Genomic DNA, 27,030 nt, shown 5'->3' with positions numbered 1-27,030 from the left:
CTTTACAGAAGATGAAAAAGGACTGTATAAACCTAAAATCTGCCTTCAAAAATGTATTTGATCCTCTTCCCTTTCTGAATGATGAGGATGAAGGAAGTGATGTAGCATTGTGGTCCTCATGAAGCAAGTTGAACCCCAATCCGTTGAGTAAATCCTCTGACTGTTGATTAAAGGAACTATTTAGTCAATGACCTCTTTCAAAAATACTTCCTTTATAAATGCTAAAGTCATGGCCCAATTTGGGGAATAATTTATAGTGTTGATGAACCACAAGGTCCACTATGGGAGATAGAAAGAACAATCACACAACATTGATTTTTTTTTTCAAGAGGATAATATCCTCATAATTTTCCCCTTTAGAGTTTTTTTCTGTATTATTTTGCATGGCATTTTATTTTCTTGTTTGCTTGGGTTTTGGTTTTTGGTATTTTTTTTCCCAGAGGGAGAACGCCTGGCAGTGCTCAGGGGTTACTCCTGGTTCTGTGCTCATCTATCACTCCTGGATATGTTCAGGAAAATATATGCAGTGTGAGGGATTAAACTGGTGTCAGCTGCATAAGAGGTAAATATCCATAACCCCTGTACTATCTTTCAGACCCAGAATTATTTTTAACAATAATTTTATTTGCCGGGCTCTTCGAGAGGGGAGGAAGAATCAAACCCAGGTCATTCGTGTGCAAGGCCGAGCGTGACAAGCTACCAAGAGTATTTCACCCACTCGACAAAGCCTGGCAAGCTACCCATGACATAGTCGATATGCCAAAAACAGCAACAACAAGTCTCACAATTTGTTGTGAGATATTACTGGGCCCGCTCGAGCAAATCGATGAACAATGGGAGGACAGTGCTACAGTACTACTTTTATTTGACTAAACTGTCAGCAGAATATGCCCAGATTTGTTGTCGAGGAAAATTGGAGAGAAATTTGAATTCCTATATCGTACAGTAAATTTTTAGTCATTCAAAAACTAATTTTTCACTCTCAATTGTCCAGTCTCCTATTTTCCCCTCTTTTCTTGCTCTCTGGCATTTTCCACTGTTAGAACTTAACCTTCACCAGTTTAGGGACTATGCCTCTCTTACTCATGGCTCAAAATCAATACATGTTTGACAAGTTAACATATCAATAAGTAAGGGAATTATGTAAAAGTAGATTTTTACATGCGTTAGAAAACACATTTATGTATGTTAGAAATATTTTATGTATTCTAGGAAATGTAACACATTTAGTTGACGTTAGCCAATGTTTTAAAAGGTTATTTGTAGTATATTTCATTCAGGTTGTTGTTGTTTATTTTCTTTCTTTCTTTTTTTTTTTTGGTAGTTCTCATCCAACATCCCATATCAAAATTAATAAACATTTTTTTGGTTATTCTTTTCCTATCATTTTCTCTTTAATTTCCTTATAATTTGCTATAGCAAAAGGCTTCCATTCTCCCCGAACACACACCTCAATTGTAGACCACAGACTGAATCAGTAAGTAGTTTATTTCCCCAAGGACTTGGTTTAATAGAGTTCCTCCCTCTGTGACCCAATTCATTCAAAAATAACTCCTCTTTCTTCATGAGGTGAATGTTAATTCTTTTCCAAGGCCAGTGTTTCAAAGCATATTTTAGAAAAACTAGTGGGGAGGTGGGGACTGGGGGGTAAAGAGGAGGGAGGTACCCTTTGAAAAAATGCTATTTTTTTGTATTGTCTTATTTTTGTGTCTGGAAATTCCATCAAGTATCTTGACCATGGAATCAGAGAATTTCAGAAATAGAGGGCACTTTTAAAGGCTATTCATTCTATTTTCTCATTCTGTTCTGGAATTCCCTCTGCTGAGCCAGCCAATTTGCTGAATTGAATTCAAGAATACTTTCCCTGTATATAATTCCGTATTGCATCTAAACGATGTCTTAAAGACATCATTATTCATTTAATTGCAACAAGGGATAGTATTTATAGAACCTGGAAAAATGATCAACTCTGCTTGGTTTATTCCGTTTCCCAGGCTAATTTAGGGTTTTGTATTTTTTTAAATCCATTCAACAGCGTTTTATTTATACTTTTATTATGTTGCTAATTATTTGTTACACTTAGCTTTTTTGTATCCATATTCTTTTCTAAAGTATTAAATATTTGAAATTATAATGTATTATTATTTTAATGACACTATAATAACTTTGTCTGTACCAGGCAGTGTTCAAAATTCCTTACACAGATTATCCCATTGAATCCTCTTACAACCCCATAGAGGTAGATTTGATTAGTATTTCTAACTCACAGCTTTTAAAAATCTGAAGTACAGAGAAAATAAGGAATTTGCCCAAGACAGAGGAGTTGGTAAGAGACCAAACTAAGATTCAAATATGCTTTCAAAGTCACATTTTAAAAGGTGGAAGAGGAAAAGAGAGAAGTATAATAGGGAATATAGAGAGCAAAAAGAGAAGAGGTGGAGAGAAAGAGAAGTGAGAAAGAAAAAGAAGTATAGAGAAAGAGGGAAAGGAAACAAGGAGTCAAGAATTTGTCATGGTTCATCCGTCCTTTTCTTTGCTCCAACAGTTCTTGATCAGATCTTGATTGATCACTTAGGTGGGGCTTAAACAATTTTGTAATGATTGTTGTGCATGACTGTATTCTTAGCGTGTGGGGAAATAAAAATGAAAGAAAACCGTCTAGAAGGAAGAGATTGGACATTAGTCATTAATGTCCATTCACTGCCATCAACTACTTGCTATGAGAAAATGATCACGAGAATTTCTAGGAACAAAGGTCATGATGGGAGCTTAATCAAGGTGGTATAGTTCAAACTCCTCTGGGAGCCATCAAAGTCTGAGAGGTATCCACTGACTTAATGTTTAAAAAAATGTATTATGGCAACCCTGGAAATAGTGACCATCTGGAGAAAATATTTAAAAAGAAGAGTGAAGTGTTCACAGCAAACAGGCTCTTTCTTTATCTCCTAACATCCCGGGTCCCTTTTCTACTGGTGTCACATAGTTAGGCATATGCAGGTCATGTTTGTTATTCTTTGATGTCAGAGGACACAAACCTGGTGGTGCTTAAAAAACTTATCCCAACTCAGTGCTTGGGAGTGACTCCTGGAGGTGCTTGGGACCAAGCAGTACTGGGGAACAAACTCAGGACCCCTCCATGCAAAGTCTGTGTCCCAGCCCTTGAGCTATCTCTCAGGCCCTCATTATTTTTTATAACTCTATAAGGTGAGCAGTTATGAATAAGTCAAATATCTTGCTGGTGTGATGTGAGAACAAGGAGAGTCTTATTCTTGTAAAAGAAATTCTAAGCCATATCTCATTATGGTGAGTCTGTATTATTCAGAGAAAACAAATTAGAATTTCTGCCCTGTCTCTGTCATTTGCTAGTGGATAATCCAATGTAACTTCACAGACCTTCAAAATGATGAGAACTGCTCTGCCTGTGTTGAGATATTTCTGACGATGAAATGAAATGATGAAAGAACATTGGTAACCTATAATTTACAAATTGAACTTCATTTGTCATATGAAAGCATCTTCAAAAAGGTTCTAACCTCCCTCTTTCCTGTTTCGTGAGCCTGATTTTGCAGTAATCAAGGATCTAGTATTCGTGAGGAAAAAGCTGCTTCTGATGATGAGCTTTAATGGATGTGGGCAATCAGTAGAGATAGGTTAGGTTTTTATTTAACCAAATTTTAACATCCCAAGCAGTGCATTTCTCTCCAGTAGTATTTCTTCCAGCACTATTTCTTGAGTCCTACTGGGGACTATTTAGTCCCTTTGGATCTAATGTCAGATGGACCTAATACTGACATCTACAAGATCCACTAACCCTAGATAATTTGATTAAAATAGAGGGTAAAATAAATTGTTACCATTTTTAAACCATCTAAATTAAAGGCCTTTATTTCCAAGTCTATTTTTAAATCTTCCCAAATTTGAGTACTATTGGAATGGAATACACGATTTAGGAAGGAAACTTGACACACTCTGGGGAGGTCTGTTTTTAAGTTACTATTGTTCCCTGGAACTGCTTACTCATATTATGGTTGGACTTGAAGAACCTTTATGTAAATAGTAGATATCTATTGTTGCAGTTGAAATTTCTAATGAGAAGTACCACCAACTTCCTGAAAACCTAGTGAACGCTTGTTACTGCTCCTCCCTCATCATGTAGCTGACAACACTGAGAGCTGCCCTGTCTGTCTCTGAGGATGTTTTGTTTAGTTGGTTGGTTGGTCTTATTTTCCTGAGGATCAAATGAAATGATGATGAAAGAACTTTGGTAAACCGTAATCCTACTATTGGACTGTGAAAACTCTTTCATGCCCAAGACTCATCTTCCTAGCCCTGGACTTTGTCACACTCTCAGTCCCTCTTCTTTGTCGATCTGGGAATTAACTGTGTGTACATTACAACACTTCAAACACTATTCAGAAAGTACCCTACTGGGGCTGGAGAGAAAGTACAGTGGGTAGGACATTTCACTTGCATGTCTACAACCCAAATTTGGTCCCTGATACTCCATATGGTCTCCTGCACTGCTGACTCAAAAACAAACAAAAAAGCCCATCACCTACCTCTGAATGAGGAAAGAGAGAAAGGGAGGTGGGAGGTAGGGAAGGAGTGAAGCCAGAGAGATTGACACTGTCTTTCACATAGCCACGCACAGTTTGACCACAGCATCACATGTGATTTCCTGACCTCTGCCAGGAGTAAGCCCTGAGCACCACCAGGTATGGTTCAAAACGAACCACAACAAAAAAACTGAACAAGAAAATACAATGCCAACAAAAACAATATAGATAATTTTTATAATATGTAATATAATATATTTTATATAATCTTAGAGTTTCTTTCTCTTTACCCCAACTCTAATATAATATAAATGTAATTAAGATAATAGAAGAGATACTGATAGTAAGATAGACATTCCCTAATTTTTGTCCCCTAAGTCTTATTATCACCTTCTCAGTACTGTTCAGTGCATTTATTCACTACGTATTTATTGGCCACTGGGGACAAGAGGGTGAATAAGTACAGTTTGTTAGTTCATTCAATGAGTCCCCATCCTGGGAGAGCTTACACTCCAATAGAAGAATAGAGACAGATCAGAAGGCAGGGAATAGGGCCAGTGGGTAGGGTGCCTGTCTTGCGCATTTTTGACCAGATTCAATTCCTGTAACTCCATACTGTGCTCATGGATTGCTCCTGGCTCTTCACTCAGGAATTGAGACTTGGGGCACTGTGAGCACTGTCAGGTGTGGTCCAAAATACAAAACAAAGCAAAAAGAAGATTAGGGTGGGACAAGAGACTGGCAAAAATGGCATTTAGGTCCAGAATGATAACACAACAGGTAGGGTGCTTGCCTTACACAAGGCCACCTGGATTCGATCCTCAATTGAGCCCTGAACATAAAGTTGGGAGTCAGCCCTATACACTGCCAAATGTGTCTCAAAAGCCAAAAAGAAAAAAGACATTACCACTAATTCGTAGTGATTCCAACACTGCTAGTTTAGAGATTGCACTCTGAGATCATGATCAACCTAACAAATGTTTCTACCTCCCCAATCAACACTTCAAAACTCAACAAGTGCAAAATAGGAATTCAGGCTTTATCCCAGCACACGTTCACTTCCCTTTCACTCCCTTTGCATTTGTGATTCACTTTCTTTCCCCTCAAATTAGCCAATTTTCAAGTCAGTTCACTTCCCCAGGCCCGTCCCAGATTCAATGAATCAGTGTTTCTAATGCGGGCAGGATTTGGAAATCTTTGTTCCCAAAAAAACATCTGGGATGGTTTTAATATGGGTGCGGAAGCACACTGAGAAATGCAGCCTATAACCTGTTTCAAAGGTCCTAGGGCTGGAGTGGTAGCACAGCGGGTAGGGCATTTGCCTTGCATAAGGCCAACCCAGGTTCGATTCCCAGCATTCCATATGATCCCTTGAGCACCACCAGGAATAATTCCTGAGTGTAGAGCCAGGAATAACCCCTGTGCATCATCTGTGTACCTAAAAAGTAAAAAAAAAAAAAAAAAAAAAAAAAAAAAAAAGTCTTTCTGTGCCCAGAATCTTCCTCAATCACCTTTTTGTAAAAAAAACTTCCCAATCATCTCTAGAACAGACTCATCATGTATGTCCAGGTTCACATTCAATTGTATAATTGTAACTTCCATTTAAGCGTCCTGCTGGCACCTCACAAAACAGAGCCAGGAACAGACATTATCTCGCCAGACATTGTCATCACTTGTTCCCCTTGAATTTTCTGTTTCTACTGACTGTGCCTCCTCAGTCTCCTGGGACCTGTCTCATAACCTTATTCTGAGTTGTCTCTCTTCACATCTCACTCTCAGTCTCTCGGCTCAACCAATTAATGAGGCCCTCACTGTCTCCTCTGCTGTGAATGTTCTCTGTAGCCCAGTGGCCCTCAGTCCCTTTATTGAGATTTGAAAAGATGTCTAAGTCCCCAGCGAGACACATTAAATCAGTCTCTAGAAATAAACCTTGATAATTAGTAGATCAAAAAGGCTTTTCTTTTTTTTTAATTGAATCACTGTGAAATATACAGTTTCAAAGCTTTTCATGATCAGGTTTCTGTCATACAATTTTCCAACACCCATCCTCCCACCAGTGTACATTTCCCACCACAATGTGCACAGTTTCCCTCCCCCACCCTTCACTCCAGCCTTGGCAGACTCTTCTTCCTTTTCTCTCGCTCCTTCCCTCCAAGGAATTGAAATGCATATTCAAATATGATAATCTCTGAAATATTTCTTAATTATACTTACTAGGAATAAACCTTGATAATTGGTAGACTATAACCTTTTCATGTACAGACCCTTCTGGTCTCCATCCCCACTGACAATGTAGCACTTCTTAATTGTTAGAAGAGTTAATAGAAGTGATAACTGTGGGTTTTAGTAGTTATCAAAAGAAAGCAGTAAGATCTTGAACTCAGTGTTGAAAAAAGTTCTTGAAAAGATAGCTAAGGCAATGTGGAATTGTGAGCTCTGGAACTTATAAAATTACTGATAGGGAGGAAAGAGACAAGATAACAATTACAAAGGGAATGACAGACACCATGATCACATGTTTGAATCATTAGCATAATGATGACAAGCAGAAGAGGCAAGAGGAAAAGCTTGTTCAGGTGTGTGTGTGCTTGTGCATCCGCACATATATATACACACATGAATTAATCCAGTTCTACATTTGTTAAATTTTAAGGTATTGGTGGGGGAGGTGGAGATGCTGCTTACATAACTGATGATCTTAAATTTTGACCCTCAAACTAGCAGACTTAGTATCTCTTGAGAAGTAGTTATAAGCACTATTTTCTTCACCCTTCCTTCCTACCCCAATGTGCCAAGTCTATGTGGTGGGTCCAGCAATAGGTGGTTGGACAAATGCTCTTGATAATTTTGATGTCACTAAAAATCACTGACCCTGAACAGTGATTCTCAATAATCATGTATCTAAATCACCTAAAGAACTTGTAAAAACATTTTCCTGAGCCCATTCTTCAGTGTCTGATTCACTTGCTTGGAGTAGGACACACACTTTGACAGACTAACCAATTCAGAGGTGATGCCAATGATGGAGATCCAGGAAACACATTTTGAGAACTGCTGATCTAGTGAGATATCTGAACTAAATTTATAGGTTTGGGGGTCAGTGAGATAAGAAAAACAGTTCTTATTGTAGGATCTTATGCAGATGATTGCAGTTGTCTTTTCTTATTCTTTTTTTTTCTTTATGGATCACACCTGGCAATACACAGGGGTTACTCCTGGCACTCAGAAATTACTCCTGGCGGCACTCAGGGGACAATATGGGATGCTGGGAATCGAATTCGGGTCGGCCTTGTGCAAAGCAAATGCCCTACCCTCTGTACTATCACTCCAGCCCCTGCAGTTGTCTTTTTATAGATATGAACCACTCCCTACATAGGTCTCTATGTTTCCGTAATACCCTAATCTATTCATATACAAAAATCACAGAAATCTTTTACAATCATAAGTGCTATTGTTTCACTAGCTCTCAGTTGAATTTCATTTGAGCATAACCTGATTGGTTCCATATGATTTGGTCTTTGCCTTCCAACGAAAAGAAAAACATTTAATGGGATGTCATAATTCTTGCATCCAAAACTGCTGAATAGACTTGAGCAAAGACTCCCAAAGATGAGGATCAGAGAGTTCAGCTCAATATTTTCGCTTTTTCTAGTCTGGGCATCTATTGAAGAAAGCCTACTCTGGTGGACTTCATCAGTTTCAATGATGATGCATTACTGCAGGGGAGGCAAGATTGGTAGAATATATCTGACTGAGTTGTATCTTATTTAAGTCTAACTCTTCTTACCAGCACAAGGTGTGATGATCCCTAAAGCAAGAAAAGCACTTATAAATCGAATAGAATTATAAGTAATCAGTCTCAATAGTCTGTCATATTTATATTACATTTGCATGTAACATGTATTATATATGTATATAATATATGCATATAGCATTAATTTGTAGATTATGGTTATGTATAGTACTATTATATTTGTTTCTTATTTTCTTTTAAAAGTTATTAATTGCAACACTGCCATGACTTTTGCTATCTTTATTTTATAAGAATTTTTACAGGAATATTTTGATAAGGAATAGGAGACTTCAGAAAATGTTATAAGTAGCTTAACTACAATTATACAGGTGAACTCTAACTCAGGAGATTAAAAAGAAATTCAGAAAGATCAATAGAGCCACCATGATTAATGTTGTTTATCACAGAGAAGGAAACATTACCAGAAAACTAAAAATTAGAAACCACCTCCCAGATCTTTATTATGGCAAAGTGGGGGAAACTACTACTATTGTTTAGATGTTCATGCTTATGAAGTTTCTAGAACAAATTAATCTAACATAGTAGAGACATGTTGGCTGCGTGCTAGGCAAACGCCCTACCCGCTCTCATGTACTTTGTAAAGTAGTTGGGAAATGATCAGCAATTTCTAGGCTCCAGCAAGAGATTCTGGAATGTTTTTATGTTTTATGATGTGAGTTGTGCCAAAGATTGAACCCAGAAATTCTTGTATTCAAGGCATGTGCTCCACCACTGAGCCACAGCCAAAAAATGTTTTCTTTTATTTTTGAGGTGCTAGGGATAGAACCCAAGATCTCAAATATGGAAGTCAAGAGCTCTACTGCTGAAACTACATCCCCAGCCTTTGAAAAGATTGTCATATTCAAGTTCATTCTGTTCTGATTAAGTAGCACTGTGGGGGATGGAGCGATAGCACAATGGGTAGGGCATTTGCCTTGCACACGGCTGACCCGGACTCAACTCCCAGCATCCCATATGGCCCCCTGAGCACCGCCAAGAGTAACCCCTGTGCATTGCCGAGTGTGACCCAGAAAGCAAAAAAAAAAAAAATAGTACTGTGGTTATATAGCTTCCATGCTCCGAAAATACAAGGCTATGTTTATGGACAGGAGAGTTAGTACAGAGGTTAAGATGCTTGCCTTCAACACTGCCAACCCTAATTCAATCCCTGGCACCATGTATGGTCCTCTGAGCATTGCCAGGAATTATCCCTGAGCACAGATCCAGGAGTAAACACTGAACACTGCCATGTCGGCCCCAAAACAACAAGCAAAATACTATGTTATGTTTAAATAAAATCAGAAAGGGATTTTTTTTTTACTTTATTGAAAGACTTATGAGCTTTGGTATTTTTATCTACAAAATGGACAATAGTAACCTCTCATCTATCTTCCGATAAAAAGTATGTGAAAGTACTTTAAAAATATTAGTCATATACAATTTAAAAAAACAGTAAGTAGAAAGAAAATGAGGCACAGTGGGATGAGAGATAAATGAAGAGAAGTAGGAAATGCAATAGCACTATAAAAATCGTTTTAGAGCTGAAAAAGACCTTAATGGGAAAGCCCTCTCAGTTTTTGAATATAAGTGTAATGAGGCCCAAGGAGGTTAAGTGTCTTGCTTTAAGTCTCACAGTAAATCAATGGTGCAAAGAAAGAAAATGAAAAAGGGAAATGGGGAAAAGACTCTAAGAATTTGAAGTCAAAAATGTTCTCACAAAACTGACCCAGGAGGCCTGCTAAGAACTCGCCAAGCTTTTCGCTTTGCTTGGAAAACTCAATGAAGTGAAAGCCTTTGGAACTCAGCCAAGGTCACATATCGGACCTTGGTTCCCGCAGTCATTTTCCCAAGGGTCTCAATCAGAAAGCCAGCGCAAGCACCCTTCCACTCTCAGTGTTCATCCTCACTTTATCTGTACACCTCTCTTCAGTCCCAAGTCTGAAGAAAATTCTGAGGGAAAATCAGCACCCACAGCCTAGTGCTTTGCTCTTCCCTTTCACTATATGAAGTTACACCCGCTCCCTCCAGAAAAAAAAAAAATGTTTCTTCAGATTACTTCAGAGATTGAAATTATCTCAGAGAACCAAAGAAACACATACTCTCAGAAATATGTTCATTAATTGTTAAAGCGGTGAAACATCTACTTGGTAATTTGAAGAAGAGAGCATCTCCTTGACTTGATCATATATATTTTTTTCTTTGTATGGGAATTAAGTCAGTAAAACTCAATGGGAAGACAATTGTCTTGTATGAGGCAATCACTTTAAAAATAAAAACTTTTTCATATTGTATAAAAAGAAAGAGAAGTTTTCCTTATTAAGTTCTCTCTTGGAAAGATGTTGATGAAAGAGATAGTCCCCTGAAATTATTATAGACACAAAATAAAACGTAATCTCTCAGCCAAATGGTAGGTGGGTCTCTAGAGTTGGAGCATAGTTGCCCTGAGATTTGTTAGTTCAAATCATCACAGGAAAGATTTGTGAGCAGTTCTATTTGTGCACTTATTTGAAAGTCCTTCCCCCGCCCCCCTGTAGTCTATATGTAATTAATTTCAAAATTACTATAAACCATCCCATATGGTAAAGAAATAAAAGGATGCAATGATTTCCTTAAATTGTTGCTTTTGTCAATGAGATAGAGCTTCCACCAGTCCAGAGAATAGCTAATAGCACACCATAAATTCCTTTACTTTCAGACAAACTCCCCTGATAACACAGGTCAGAGGTTCCACAGATTAGTCCTGAAAGTTCAGGGGCTCTGAAAGTCCTTGCCTAGAAAAGAAAAACAATTTGTGTTAAGTGAGCTATTTCATAAAACATACAGAAAATTATTTACCCCCAACAAAAAACTCTAAACAGCAATTTAAAGAAATGAAATAAATACATAATTTTTCTTTTCACTTCATCATTTCTGAAATCAGTGTTTCTGCAACCAGAAAGCTACTTGACCCTGAAGCAATGGGAAGGGTAGATAAGCCTCAGTTGAAGACTATGTTCTAGAATTCAAAACACTACTGTTTAAGTCATACTATGAACTAGGTAATTGGTGATATTATAGTTGAAGTAACAATTACTAGTAGATTTACTCTGATCAGTTAAACCATCTTTGATCAAGCAACCAACTAAGTCTATCTGAAAAAGCAGCTCTTTTATATCACTATCATACACAAGTTCTTGCATTTCTTTCTACCTGCCTTGGGAACAGTAAGGGTAGTGATATGGTCCGAGTTACTTTACAAAGAATCAGTGAGTGGGATCAGGGAGCCTGAGTAGGAAGAAACAAATGGAAGACTAGGGTAGTAGTCTAAAGAGGGTTTTCAGTTAAGAGAACTCTAGAGGAAATAAAGAAATAACCATGATGAAATATTAGCTGAGGGCCAGGAATCTGGTTCAAGTAGTGGAGCATATGCCTTGTGTGTGAGGTCCTGAATTCAGCCCCTGGCCGTACATGGCCCTCTGAGCATCATCAGGAGTTACCCCTATTTAATATATATATATATGCATATATATGCACATATATGTGTATTTGCCAGATTGCATGTAATTAGCATATATTTCTAGAATGTCTACCTTGCTCTTGGCTAGATCCTTTCAAATCTTTCTAACCATATTCAGAAGAAATTCATTTCTTCCCCTCTTGTTTCACAAATTTATTTGGAAATAAAGGTTTCCAAAAAAACAATGCTTTTCTAATAGAGTAGAAAATGCATCCTGTTATTTTTTTTGTTCTTTTTTTTCTCCCCTAATTCCATCCTGAGGCACTAAATTTATTTATAGCTTGAAAAACACTTCTTGAGGCAAGAGGAGGAAAGCAGGACAAATACAATTCAGGAGCTATCTGATTTTTTTTTTAAGTAATTTCATTGTGGAAAGAAGGAAAATCAGGTACAAACACAAAATAAGGCTGGGAAATGTTCGAGCCTAGAAGCTAGAAACCAAATGGTCTTAACATTTTACGTAATTAAGGTGAAAATGAGACTCAAAAATATTGACTAACTTAGCAGGTCAAAGCAAGTTAGTTCTCCAAGATAAGCAGAGCCTTTTGGAAGCTCTCAGTTCCTTTCGGATATTTATAACTCACATATGGCTTATTTCAGTCTTGTCAATGAATCTTTGGGTCCAGATGACCTCTTACATGAAAATCGTACCATATTTATAAATTTGAGGTGATAGGCCTTCAAAACAAGCTCTTGTCCAATGAATCCCCCCATGCTTAGCCCCAAACCCAATATTCATCAGTGCATCATGGTGTCTTGATCCCCAGTTCTACTCACTATTCTAAGATGTGAGTCAGTCTCTAAAATAGTCTTCCCTCTTCTGAGTCAGCTCAGTTGTTCTTAAATTTTCTATTTTGTGACACCATGAAAAATTGAGGTCACAGCTTTGACGTGGCTGCCAAAAGGACCAGAGGCTTCTAGTACCACACCTTATTGAACTTCGTGTCTATGTGACTGCTTCCTGCTAAGAAAAAAGACAAAATGAATTTTTAAAATTTTATTAGTTAATGATGTCAAAATTTTTCACTGAATAAGCAATGCTAATATCTTCATACTAAAACCTTTCAGCTATTGTTTTCCGTGTTTTAAGGCATTGCTCAATAAAAACATGGAAAATTAATTATGCTTCTCTACCTTTTTCTGGTCAAGTGTAAATGAAACTGATTTTAATAGTCTACATTCTTATTTTTCCTCCGCCCCTCTCGGAGAGCCCGGCAAGCTACCGAGAGTATTGGATATGCCAGACACAGTAACAACAAAGTCTCCAATGGAGACGTTACTGGGCCCGCTCGAGCAAATCGACGATCAACAGGAGGGCCTTTACCTTTTACCTTTTACATTCTTATTTGCCAAGTTTAATGTGCAAGTTCGATATTTTATTGCATAATTGCCACAGAGATATTTATGATTGTTTAGTTAATTTATGTCTATAAACTACAGTTTACAAGTCATATGACAATCACATTTTGACATTACTATTGGGGGATTATTATCTGGTGCTAACTTTTGTATAAATAATTTTTTAAAGTTTTATATATCATAAAGTATTAAATGATTTATTGTAAAATAAATACTATATTATATTTCTTCTTTGGCACTTCTTTTTGCCAGCACTTTATTTAGCAATTTATAGAAATTTTTGCAAAATATAACAAAACAAGTCTCCTTACAGTTGCTTTTCGCATTTGTGGTTTGAACATAATTGCATTGCATTTTTTAACAACTAAGTGAATTCCACATGAAGAGAGCTATGCTCACTCTCTCTCCTCTCCCTTGAAACCCACAGACGTCTTGCCGGAAACGCTTTGACATACATTCCCAAGGGAGCATTTGCTGGCCTTTACAGTCTTAAAGTTCTGTAAGTAAACCGGGGGTATTTGTTGTATTCTGATGTTAGTGTCAAATGGATGCTAATTAATTTGCAAAGATCAAGTCCCTGTTATTAGCTACAGAAAGATATGGGAATAAATCATCTGAATTCCTTTTTTCCTTAGTGCCAGTGAAACATGTTGCATGTGTGTGAAAAACATTTTACCTCTCCTTTTCTATCTACAATATCTAAAATTGTTTGCTCCTGTATAGCCAACCTACTAACTGAAAGTTATGTAGAAGTTCTTTCTTTTCCCTGTGTGTTCTAAAAAATGGGAAGAGTTTATTTATTTTGATCATTTACTGACTTAATCTCAGTTGTGCTGACATAGTGAGAACACACTTCCCCACTACCTCCAAAGTTTTCTTATGATGCACTCAGTAATCTAGAAATGACAAGAAAGGTCCTTGTTGTAGGTTTATCTACCCTTCGTATGCAGTTCATGGCCAAGACACAGTTTCCTTATTATATTCTAGGCGTGATGGGGAACCAAGAAAAAGGTGTGAACAGGGACTGACATACCCAGATGTCACAGCTGAGCAAGATCAATGTGAGGATAAGGCAAGACTCCTTGCCAGGAACTCTGTTTGCTCTTCCCTCTATTATGCTGACTTAAAGACAACATTATAGAGGCAAATCCAGTTGTAAACCATTTTCAAAGTAAAATTGACTCTTGAGCAACTTGGGGCTAAGGATACCAAGAAAAATCCTATCACTTTTGACTTCCTAAAAAAAAAAATGTTGTATTGGGGCCATACCCAGCAATGTTCAGGGCTTACTCCTGTCTCTGCACTCGGAGCTCATTCCAGGTGAGCCTGAGAAACCATAGTGGGTGCCAGGGATCAAAACAGGGTTGGCCACATGCAAAGCAAGTGCCCTACCCACTGTACTATTGCTCCAGCACGGATTTCTTCAAAATGTAACTATTAATCTAGACCACTATTGACCAGAAGCCTTCACTTCCCATAGTGAAGTAATATATAACTTGTCTCTTTAAAGTATTATCTACTGCATTCTTAAGATAAAGTGGGCTAGAGAAAAAAAAAGCATTATAAGAAAGAGAGGGGCTGGACAGTTAGCACAGCGGATAGGGCGTTTGCCATGTACCGCGGTTTACCCAGGTTCAATTCCCAGCATCCCATATGGTCCCCTGAGCACTACCAGGAGTAATTTCTGAGTGCATGAGCCAGGAGTAACCCCTGTGCATCACCAGGAATGACCCAAAAAGCAAAAAAAAAAAATTAAAAAAGAGAGAGAAATAAGAGAAATACATTTGCAGTACTTTCTGTATTTATTGAAAAACATTTGTATGTAATTTTACTCTCAAACAGTTCAAATTCATGTTATTCAAAGAACACCTTATTTTTGCATTAGAGACAGGTTCTGAGCCATCACTGCAATGCCTGCTGCAAAATGCTTTTGGATATTTGTAGGGATATTTTTGTATTTCTGAATGTTGGCGGTAGTAAATTGTCCTGTGAGCTGCTACACAGCCCAGCATAAAGCATGTTCTTACATTCTCTCCTGTACTATGGCTCCCATAGACCATTTGCCACTGACTCCAGTTCAGATCCCCAGTACTACATATGTTCTCACAACCACAGCATGAGTCACTCCTGAGCACAAAGCCATGAATAACCCTTGAGCACTTTCTCTTGCTTCTGTTTGACTTTTGACTATCCTTCCTTCATACCACAACAAATAAAATCAGTGATATTTGTTATTAGAGAGAAAAATGGGTCTCATCAAGTTGATAAAATGGGCTAGACAAAAAATTGTTTATTATTTTCTCCACCAGTCAGGAGAAAATAATAAACAAAACCTGTCACTCCCCTCATGGAAACTAAAATGTTTTGTAAAGTCTGAAGTCATTGAGAGAAAGATGGAACTGATTCTACTGAATATGAGAAAGAAAATATAAAAGTAATACTTGTCTGGGACTCTAACCTGTATAAGTAGAGTAAAAAGGGCACATGGTTAAAGGAGAGAAAAATTATAATCCATTCCATCAAGGTGGAAAAGAAAGAGAGCAACATCCAGCCACAAATAGGGTCATTTGGGAGAAGGGAGGGTTTGAGGACCACACACGGTGGTCCTCAGGACTTACTTCTGGCTCTGGGATCAGGGATCACTCTTGCTCAGGGTACCTATGTGGTCCTGGGGATCAAAGCCAGGTTGGCTGCAGACAAGGCAAGTGCCTTCCCCTCTGTACTATCTCTCTGGTCCTAGGGCCATTTTTAAATTTAAAGCCTTATTACCATGGTCCTGAAGAGCCCTAAAACTTAAGATTATTCATTACATAGTGTTAGCCATTTAAAAAATATGCTTTGAGACTGGAGCAATAGTGCAACAGGTAGGTCATTAGCCTTGAAGGTAGCCGACCCAGGTTTGATTCCCAGCATCCCATATGGTCCCCTTGAGCACTGTCATGGGTAATTCCTGAGTGCAGAGCCAGGAGTAACACCTGAGCATCACCGGGCGTGACCCAAAAAAGCAAAACTAAATAAAAAAATAAAAAGTATGCTTTGACTTTGTGTTATAAAATACCTAATCCTGTGGAACTCTGAACCATGCAGTCGTCAGCAGAAGACTGGGCTGTTTAAGAATGGGGTCTGATGTATAGTCGAAGTGACATCTGCACTTGTTTGTTCATTGCAGCACTCTTTACAATAGCCAGAAACTGGAAGAAACCTGAGTGCCCAAGAACAGATGACTGGTTAAAGAAACTTTGGTACATCTACACAATGGAGTACTATGTAGCTCTTAGAAAAGATGAAGTCATGAAATTTACATACAAGTGGTACAATATGGAAAGTATCATGCTAAGCGAAATGAGTCAGAAAGAGAGGGATAGACATAGAAAGATTGCATTCATCTGGGGGATATAAAGTAACAAAGTAAGAGATTAATACCCAAGAATAGCTGAGATCAGCACCAGGAGGATTACTCCATAACTTAGAGACCAGCCGGGTATCCTAGAGGAAAGGGCAGTTCAGATAGAGAAGGGAGCACCAAATAAAGGATGTTTGGAGGATCCTCCCAGGAGGGGAGATGCATGTCGAAAGTAGACTATGGACTGAACATGTTTGCCACTCAATGCCTCTTTTGCAGACCACAACACCCAAAAGGAGAGAGAGAACACAGGGGATTGCCCTGCCACAGAGACAGGGGGGATGGGGGGATTGGGGTGGGAGGGATATTATCCATGGTGGTGGAAAATGGGCACTGGTGGAGGGATGGGTATCTGATCATTGTATAATTGAAACCAAAGCACAAAAAATTGTAAATCTACAACTTTAAAAAAAAAATACAATAAAGGGAAAAAAAAAAAAAAGAATGGGGTCTGGTCCTGACATCCTCTGTCAGAACCAAAGCTTCATGGCCATGATGGATGAAACTAACCATAAAAAAGTCACCACTAACCAAAATTCCCTGTCTCATGTAGAGTCCATGTAGACCCAGAATACAATCTGAGTACTTTAGTACTTTCTTGGTATCTAAACAAAGAACAATTGGGCTGAAGAAAGATCTAAAACTCAGGCCATCAATTCTAAAGTCCCCATTTATCTCCCTCTACTTCTCTGTATTCTTAATTAGGACAGTTGGCCAAAAATAACGCATACCAAAAAAAAAAGTGTCAATAAAGTAACATAAGGATATTGTATGAAATAGAAAAGATTTTCAAGCTCCTTGGTGTTAGAAATGAAGAACATATGAAGTCATCATTTGCTTCTAGAGAATGTATTCCATTTTATTTTCTTGCCCATCCGTGAATGATAAACATTAAGTTCTAAGTATTCAGCTCATGATGTAGTCTGCTTATATCCACTGGACTAAGTAAAAAAATATTTGCAAAAGAAATCAGCAGCCATGTTGTGGATGTTTTCTGTTTTAATTGCACCCCATAGTGCTGTAAACCCTTTAATTGTTTTGTCCCCCATAGGAATATCTGAAACAAAAAACAGAATTTTCTAATTAACTCACTGGAGACTTATAAGGATATGCTGAAGATAACTTGTTCTTATTTTGTCATTTGAAAGTAATTAAATAAAAATTCTTTTGGAAAAAATCATAACTTAAGTATTTTTTAAAAAAAACACTAATTTTTTTTACTGCTAGAAGTAGTCAAAAAGTTCACTGGAAAATCGCTCAAGCTTGCTTTAAAAGTTATAATTATTAAAGCTAGATTAAGCTACATTTTCTAAAACCAAACAAATAAAGCTACTGAAAATATTTACATCTACTAATGATAAGAAATGATCTAAAAATCTCTTATCCTCATCAATTGCTTGGCAGTAAATCTAAGCAAGATTGTTCATGGCTAACATAATGTAGTTAATATATATATTATATATATAGTTAATATATATGTTAGATATATATCTAATTATAATGCTGTACAGATGAAATCAATATCATATTTGTTTGTTTTCTGTGCCAGGGATCAAACCCAGGGCTTCACATGGGGGAGACTATGAGGCATGTGCCTTACCACGTAGGCACATCCTCTGCCCCCTATAATGATTTTAACCAATGAAAATATTAAAAATGAAGAGGTAATAAGTATCTTTACTGCTTTACTTCAATTTCCCAGCTACTTTATTTTATTTTACTGCTATTTTTATTTTATTTGGAGTGGTAATTTGGGCCACCCCCAGCAGTGCTTGGGATTCACTTCCAGTAGTGTTTCAGAGACCATGCAGTACCACATGCAAGGTAAGCCCCCTAAGCACTGCATTACCTCTGTGGTCATTTCCAGATGTTTTAGGAAAATCATGTTTTTTTCATTGCTAAGAGAAGCAACAAAGAACAATTCAATACATACTTTTTTTAATGATATATTCCCTACAAATTGATATATTTAGACATCAATTAACTATATTATTTTTATCTTATTTGTTTTATCATAATTTATATGTGAATTGAAGTACATTTTTGTGAAGTTTAAATTATTTGATATATTAAAATTTCTTGGAGAAAATAATACAGAAATGTAAATTTTCAAATTTAGGTAATTATGAAAAACATGAAATTCAAGTTATAATTTTCTCAAACTGGACAGTGAGATAATTATGTCTCCCCTATAATTTGCCTTTCTTCAGAAGTTAGTTAACTATTAGTTAAATCCAACTTTTAGGGGTTTTTAGGAAGGTGAAAAAGAGACTACCCAGCCAGGGAGGAACTCACCATAGGACTAAATTCTGAATACAAGTTTAACATAATAACGTGAATCAAATTAGTGGAATGTAAATGAAAATTACATTATTTAGAAAAAAGAATCTCAGCACTAGTAAGAAAAACCTGACTATTACGATCTCCAAATATTTTTCACATTTCATTTGTCTATGAGCTCATATTGTATATATTAAAATATTATAAAGAACCTTCATCTTTTAATCCTCAGATGCCTTATAGGTCAGATGATTATTCTGTTTCCATTGTACCACTATCCTCCCGTTGTTCATCGATTTACTCCAGTGGTCCCAGTAACATCTCCATCATGAGACTTCTTGTTACTGTGTTTGTCACATCAAATATGTCATGGGAGCTTGCCAGGCTTTGCTGTATGGACGAGATACTCTTGGTAGCTTGCAGGGCTTTCCAAGAGGGGCTGAGGAATCAAACTCGGGTTGGCCGGGTCGGCCGTGTGCAAGGCAAATGCCCTACCCTCTGTGCTATCACTCCAGCTCTGTTTCCATTATGTAGATAAAAAACAGGAAAGTAAATTGTGTCCTTGTTAAGTCTCAAAACTGAGTCTGATCTCTAAACTCCATGAGTCCTCAAGTTTAGGTGAAAATATTCTATTAGATATACTTCATATGCTATAGGGCTACATATACTTATATATGTAGTGTGTGTATGTGTGTGTGTGTGTGTTTGTATGTGTGTGTTACATCACCAGCACCTAAGAGATTACTAGAAATATAAATTCTATGACCCTTACCCAGGTCTGTCAGACCAAAAACTTGGCAACTTATGTTTCAATGAGCCTTTTAGATTGTATGAAAACTCAAATTTGAGAACCATTGACATTAATTTTTCTTTTTTGGCAGCCTTAGTAATTAAAATGTCACATCCACTATATGTCCACACTAGTTATTTGAGAAGGTACATATCAATCAAATCAATTCATACCAAAAAGGTCTTACCTTTATTGAATTCTTCCTGTGTAGTTCATATTGCTCTGTGGACTCTCATTCATTGGATTTTCACAACAAGCCCCAGGAGGTGGTTACTATAACTGGCAACTAAGATTTAGAGAGATTGGGTGATTTCCCTAAAGCCTCCCTACTAGTTTCAGGGAAGAGGCAGAGTATATGAGAACCAGTTTGTGAATCTTAGCATTTGTATATTCAGCAAATATTCCCCAAGAGAGTGATCCAAAGTGTTGTAAGAAGTTCATCAAGCTTTGGACTTAAATCCCAGCTGGTCACCTAATGAAAAGAAATTTGATTGTGGAGATGAGAGAACCAGGCAAATGTCTTTGGAAATCCAAGTGCAAGTATATGATCTAATAAGTAGAAACATTTCTTTAAAGTGCCTATTTTCTTAAACTAGTCTTCTACCTCTGGCTTACATGGACCATGAAATTTTAGGGGCGGAGTGGAGTAGAATGAGCTACAAAATTATAGTGTTATATAAGCATTTATGTATAAGGTAGCAAAGTACAAGGGATCTGCTAGGAACATTTCCCGTGTTATTTTTCCACTCACGTGATATATTTTTATTTTATGGCAGCCAGGTGTTTCCATCCTGTAATCCCCATGTTCTGAGAACAGGCTATTGAACCTAGGAGAGAAAAAAAATTGCAAATATTTCCCCAGAAGAAGTTAATTTCTATCAAAACATGGCCTTGTTCAAGAAGCACGACTTTAATTACTTCCTACTGTTCTTCTCATTTCCACTCTGTCTAATCTATGTAGTCATCAGAGAGTAATTCATCTTTTAAAAACATGGGATCACCTCATTTTCCTTAGGACTTAAATCCTTCCAAAGTTTCTTCTCACATTTGAGATAAAGTCTTTTGTGTCCTGTAAGACGCCTCCCCAAGATGGCCCAAGGGCCTCTCTCCCAGTCCCTTGTTCTCACTTCCTCCTCTTCCTTCACAACTGATCCTTGGCTGCTTCTTTAATCAATGAATTCAACTCCAGCCTCAAAGCCTTGCCCCGCTCTTTCCTCTTCTTCAACAACTCTGCCCAGATGTCCACAGGAATTGCCAGCCGACTCCCTTCTGGTCTCAATTCAAATTCACCTCCCCAGAGATACCATCTCTCATCAAAATAAAATCTCACTCTTATTTGTCATCTAACCCAAATTCGTGTTTGTCTGTTTGTTTAATTCCTAGCAGCTCTCAATTGCCTCATGTTCTGTATCTGTTTGTTAATTCTGTTCCCCACAGAAATGTAAGTTACCCTGTATCAAAATTGTATCATTTGCTCTGCTATTTTCCTAACTTCTATAGCAATGCTATGGTCAGTTACTACCACTAATTATTATCATAATTATTATCATAATTATTGTTAACTTTAATATTTCTTTAAATTTGTTTTAATGTGCAGCATGCTACAGAATAATCATCTCAGACAGGTACCCGCAGAAGCTCTACAGAATTTGCGAAGTCTTCAATCCTTGTAAGTATGGCTGAAATTTTAAATGTTCTCAGGTTCAATTTGGGAAAGAGCATGTTCATGTTCAACTGAAGCATGCCACAGGAGTGTGTTGGGGGCAAAGGGCAGTTAGGATAGAGAAGGGATCAGCATGACAATAATAGCTGGAAATGGTCATTTTGGACAGGAACTGAGTGTTGAAAGTAGGTAAAGGGATATTCCTCATAATCATTCATTTTCTGTATTACAAACCATAAGGCCCAAAAGGAGAGAGAAACAGAGAGACAGAGACAGAGAAAAAAAACTGGGACCATTGGTGGGAAACGTACACTGATAAAGAGACAGTTGTTAGGACATTATAGGACTGAAATCCAATTATGAACAACTTTGTAAATGTGTTTATCACTGTGATTCAATAAAAAAAAATTGAAAACAAAAGAAATATCCAGTGGAGGGGCTGAAGTGTTAGTACAGCAGATAGGGTGTTTGCCTTGAACATGGACAATCCAGGTTCAATTCCCAGCACCCCATATGATCCTGAGCCTGCCAGGAGAAATTCATGAGTGCAGAGCTCGGAGAAACTCCTGAGCATCACCAGGTATGGACCAAAAACCAAAAAGAAAAAACAAAATAATGTCCAATTAAGTCAGAGATAAATTGGCGGATTAGAGTTCATGCAAGAGGCCTGAGTTTGATCCCTGGCATTGCATATGGTCTCCTAAGCATCACCAGGAGTGACCCCTCAAGCATGGAATAAGAAGCTCTGAGCTTCTATCCAACTGTCCAATTTAGTAACTTCCTTATTTGGGGACCTAAATAAATTGTGAGTGAAACTTTCCATTAGAGCAACAATTCATATAATACCTAAACAATATGTTAGAAGAATTAGTGTTAGAATTGAGAACAGAAACTTAATCATAACACTTCTGGTCAGTAGCCTGTTCTATAATCTGGTATCTCAGAACAAAATATCTATTTCCAGGATCATGTTCTGCAGTCATCTATATTTTTTTATTTCCTGAACTCAAATCATAAATAAAATTTTCTTATGTCTACAAAAATGAGTGTCACAACCTAGATGTCTTGACATCTTCAAGTTATCATGTTTTAAATTAGCTGAGCTGCCATATGTTAAAATTTCCTGGGTCAAAAAACAAAAACTTGAGTTCTGTGTATACATTAGGGAACCTCACATCAGTAGGTCAAAATCTAATGGTATATCTTTTGTTTTGTTTGGGGGCAACACCCAGCAGTGCTCAGAGCTTGTTGCTGACTCTTTTTTTTTCAAGTGGTAGAGCACATGCCGTGCCTATGTGAGACACAGTGTTTGATCTAGCTTCAAATGGCCACAGGCACCAGAACAACAACTCACAAACTCATACTCACAAAAAAATTTTACACATGCATATACATATAGCTCAGATTCACATACTACATGTAACCACATACAGGCACAGAGTTAAAATGCTGGTATTTTCTACTGAAGCCACCCAGTTCTCTATCATGAGTTCCCACTCTCCAATGATTAAGGACCTCTGAGTAAGGAAAAAGTAGCTATTACAGAAAGAACTTTCATATCAGTTAGATGTTTTCCAACTTGAGTAGTAAGCAATTTTCAACAGCGTTTTATTAGAACTATCCTTTGAATACTTGGTCATTAATCTTCATCTCATTGGTTGTGTGTTTGCAGTGTATTGCCTGATTTCTTGTCTGGTTAGGTGTGAACTCTGCTCTCATCTTACCTAAACTGCAATCTCATCTGTCAACAAAATACTGGGTTCTGCTTGAGAATGCTGTCGGACATAAATGCATTTTAAAAAGAAATAAATATTATGGATGCTAGTTGAAAATCACTGTAAAAAAAAACCATTGGTTAATGATTCTTATAGTTTGCTTAATGCTTCTAACAGACAACAGAAGAGGAGAAAGAATGTGAGATTTGGAAATGATACTTTCTTCCTTTGATCATCCCTTTATTTTTTTTTAATGAAAGCATATCTGCACTTGAGATCATTTGAGCTTTTTGCTCTGAACAAAGTGACTTCCTAGGTTTCACCAACCTATAGATAAATAAGCCCACAAGGGTCCCTTTGTGGCAATCAATAGGTTGTGGTATTTTCAGGAGCTCCTTAATGACATCATGGTATCATTCCACCTTTGTGGCCCAAGCCTTTTCCTGAAGGGAAGAAGCCACAGGCAGAGAATCAAAACTCTCCCAAGTAGGGTTGCCTGTGTAAGGACACAGGGTCTAGTGACTGAATTGAAAGCAAGATAATAGCAGTGGCCGAGAGGGACTTGAAACAGCTGTGAGGCAGGCAGAAGATAGAAGGATAAGAGTATGTAACCAAAAGCCACTATCAGCTGAAAGAAGATCACAAACGGAACACACACAGAAGTGAACTCTTTGAGAAAGAGAAAACCATGAATCTTTTGTTCACTCGAGCTGGGTGGTGCCTCTCTGATAAAGGTGTTCAGATTCAGTTTCTTACCGTCAAGATCTCTGCTGTTCACCAGGTGTCTCTTGAATTTGGTTTCTGGTTCACAAAAGCAATTACGCTTGAAACCTTATAAGTGTGTACTCGCTGTGAAAAAGCCAAGGGTTAACTTTCTAGTCTGTCACTTATCACAACCAAAATGAAGCATCTAGATAGATCCTTAGCCCCTAGTGTGGGTCACATCAGCTGGACATGTAATATTTGTTAGAGGTCCCTTTGTCCAAAGTAAATATCTATCCATGTGAGATGATAAATGTTGGCAATGTGCACTGCTCTGCCACTTTTCCTGTGGCACTTTGATATAAGAATTAGGATTTGAGGGTTTGGAGCAATAGTACAGCTGGTAGGGCATTTGTCTTGCACACGGCTGACCCTGGTTTGATTCCCAGCATCCCATATGGTCCCCCGAGCACCACCAGAAGTGATTCCTGAGTGCAAAGCCAGGAATAACCCCTGAGCATCACTGGGTGTGACCCCCCAACAAAGCCAAAAAAAAAAAAAGAAATAGGATTTGAGACCTAGAGAGAGAGTATAGCAGGCAAGGTACTTGCCTTGCACATGGCCAATCCATGTTTGATCTCTGGTACCTCATATAGTTCCCCAAGCCCTTCCAGGAGTGATCCCTGAGTAGAGAGCCAGGAATAAGCCTTATTTTCTGTCAAGAAGAAAAAATATACCCTAAAGTTTTACTCTTGTTCAAAACATTTAATAGTACTTCTGCTTCCTTTAAGCAATTTCAAATTCTAAAACACTAAAGTCAAATGACCATTGCAAACATGCATTTCCTCACCCAGTCTCCATTTTCTGTGCCATAGTTTTGTCTTTGTTCTACTTCCTTGTCAGTGAGAACAGCAAAGACTATCTCATCCCGTTGTCAACACTCGGGAGGTGTTACCCAGCTCCCTTTCTTAGCCAGCTCTTGTTCCTTAGACAATGCACTGAGCCATTTTTACCAGTGGTTCCTCCTTTTTCTCTGTCTCAAATTTACTCCATCTTAGAAGTACCTCACATCCCACAGAGTCTGAGCATATTGCTCTATACATAACCAGATTGTGCCATTTTAAAGGAGGCAGAGTAGCATCATCTGGTGACTCCCAAAGCCAAGGTTGCATCCCAGATGAAGTTGAGTCAGAATCTCTGAACATCACTGTTGTCTAGCTGGTTTAGCTATTAGAGTTAAATGCTTCTTCCATGCATATTGGGAAGACTAGTACTGTAGCCTTCCCTTGGTTATCTGAAAATAATCTGAACTCAAAATATTCCAAATATTTTGGAAAACCTAAAACACAAAAAAAAATCATAATTTGAATTTCAGTGTAAACAGATAATGCATGTAGAAAATGAACTAAAACTCAGGCATCACCTTGTTTGTTTTAGTTGAAACAGTTCACATCTGCTTCATCACTCTACTGACAGATACTGACTGCTGGGGCAGATAGAGTTAGACCGTCACAAATAAATCTTCCTCTGCCATTCAGTGGTGTCCATGGATCACAAGCAGCCTCAGCACCTCGTGAAACAGACTTCCCCTCTGTCTCTCATCATTTGAGGCATCATTTTAAGAAAATCCCCAGGTTATTTGTCAGCACAGTGCTTTTGAGAAATGAAAATAGTTTGTGTCCTTTGACACCAATAACATGGCCTGCAAAACAAATGTGGTTGAGAACTGCTGAAATGGGCCACTAGTCTATTTTTCTTCTCCCAGCTAGACCTTGCTTCCTTGACTAAAGTTTCAGAAACTTGATACATTGACATTGGCGATATTGCTGTGAGGAAGAAACGTATTGTGCTGGTGTTTTAAGGGATGTAATTTTCCATTTATTTTCATATCAACAAAAGACAGTTTGCTTCATTCATCATGAAAGCATATAGGTGTATTTGTGTGCATTTAACTCTCTCCTGATGTTTATGAGTTACTCAGCCAGAATCAAAAGACAAGCCGTGGGCCAGAGCCCAGTAGCCCAGAGCCTGTCCCTGTATAATACATACACAGCAGTTACTGCCCAGGCACCAAATGAATTATTTGTAATGTAATCAAATATAACTTAATTTCCTTTCTGTTTTTTGGAAGGGTATAGGAAATGTAATCAGAAGTCACAGTGAGCCACATTTTAGCAACAAACTTTTGGCATTACAATCATTTGAAGACTAGGTCAGATTATAGTGATTTGGTGAAAATTCAAAACTTAACCCTCCCGTATCCTTGCACCTTTGTAGAAATAGTTAAGAAATTGGTCTATGAAAAAAAGCATTGTTTCACTTGTTGCTAGTCATTAACAATGTTCAAACATCTGTCATTGGTTAAGTTCAAAATGATCAAAGAGAATAGTCTATTCCTGTTTGTCCAGTTTACCAAAGTATTATTTAATGCAGGCTGGCATTCACTACAAGACAGCATTAGTACAGCTCATTGTGGAATATGCACAACCAAAAAAAATGGGTTGGTAAATGGCAAATGTGAGAAGCAAAAGTTTCTTTATTATTGTGTCCCACTAGCTCATATTCCTCTTCAGAGTACAAGACTGAATTTAAAACCCTAAAGAATATTTAGAAGTCTAAATATTTAAGAGTCTCCTGCCCCCGTGCCTTGCTATCCTCACTGGGGCCTTTGGAGGGGGGCGGGTTGAGTTTCCCTCCCCCGCCCACCCCGAGCAGAGGCCCAGCAGCCAAAGACCTCCAGAACCAGCCACAGCCATGCTGAGACCACTCCCCACACGTCCGGACAAGTCCAAGCATGCGGGTCCCGGGGCTGAGATCTCCAAGCCTGCTCGGATTGGGACTGGACCTTCTCCACCCAGATCCCCCATCTTCCAGTAAGTAGGTGTCACACCCACCAGTTGTCACCAGCACCAGGTTGGTCCCATCAACAGCCAAGACACAGAGACTATAAAACCCAGCTCCCGGAAGCTCCGGGCTGCATTCACAGCCACTTGACATCTTATTATCTTGTTTTTCCTTTGGAGAACCCGGCAGGCTATTGAAAGTATCCTGCCCACAGGGCAGAGTCTGGCAAACTTCCCATGTCCTGTGGTACTCAATGTGCCAAATACCAGTAACAATGATGGGTCTCATTCTCCTAACCCTGAAAGAGCATTGAATATGGTTCTTTTAAAATCTCAGGGCTGGGAAGAAGGAGACGCTACTGGTGCCTGCTCGAGGCAATCGATGAACAACAGGATGATCCTGATCGTGCATATTTAATTCCTACCTCGA

General features: G+C 38.1%; 1 protein-coding gene across 1 annotated transcript in view; it reads left to right on the top strand.

Moving 5' to 3' along the window:
- The window catches only part of LGR5 (leucine rich repeat containing G protein-coupled receptor 5), a 132,747-nt gene that overhangs the window by 63,302 nt on the left and 42,415 nt on the right, over positions 1-27,030 (top strand). Inside the window, exons 3-4 of the mRNA XM_056130647.1 lie at positions 13,632-13,703; positions 21,275-21,346. Of these exons, the coding sequence (XP_055986622.1) occupies positions 13,632-13,703; positions 21,275-21,346 (144 nt within the window). The remainder of the gene's footprint in view (positions 1-13,631; positions 13,704-21,274; positions 21,347-27,030) is intronic.

The sequence above is a fragment of the Sorex fumeus genome, unplaced genomic scaffold (genome assembly GCF_029834395.1).
Source record: "Sorex fumeus unplaced genomic scaffold, SorFum_2.1 ptg000081l, whole genome shotgun sequence".
NCBI classification, from domain to species: domain Eukaryota; kingdom Metazoa; phylum Chordata; class Mammalia; order Eulipotyphla; family Soricidae; genus Sorex; species Sorex fumeus.
The sequence above is the reverse complement of the archived record's forward strand: the minus strand, read 5'-3'. Positions and strand labels throughout refer to the sequence as shown.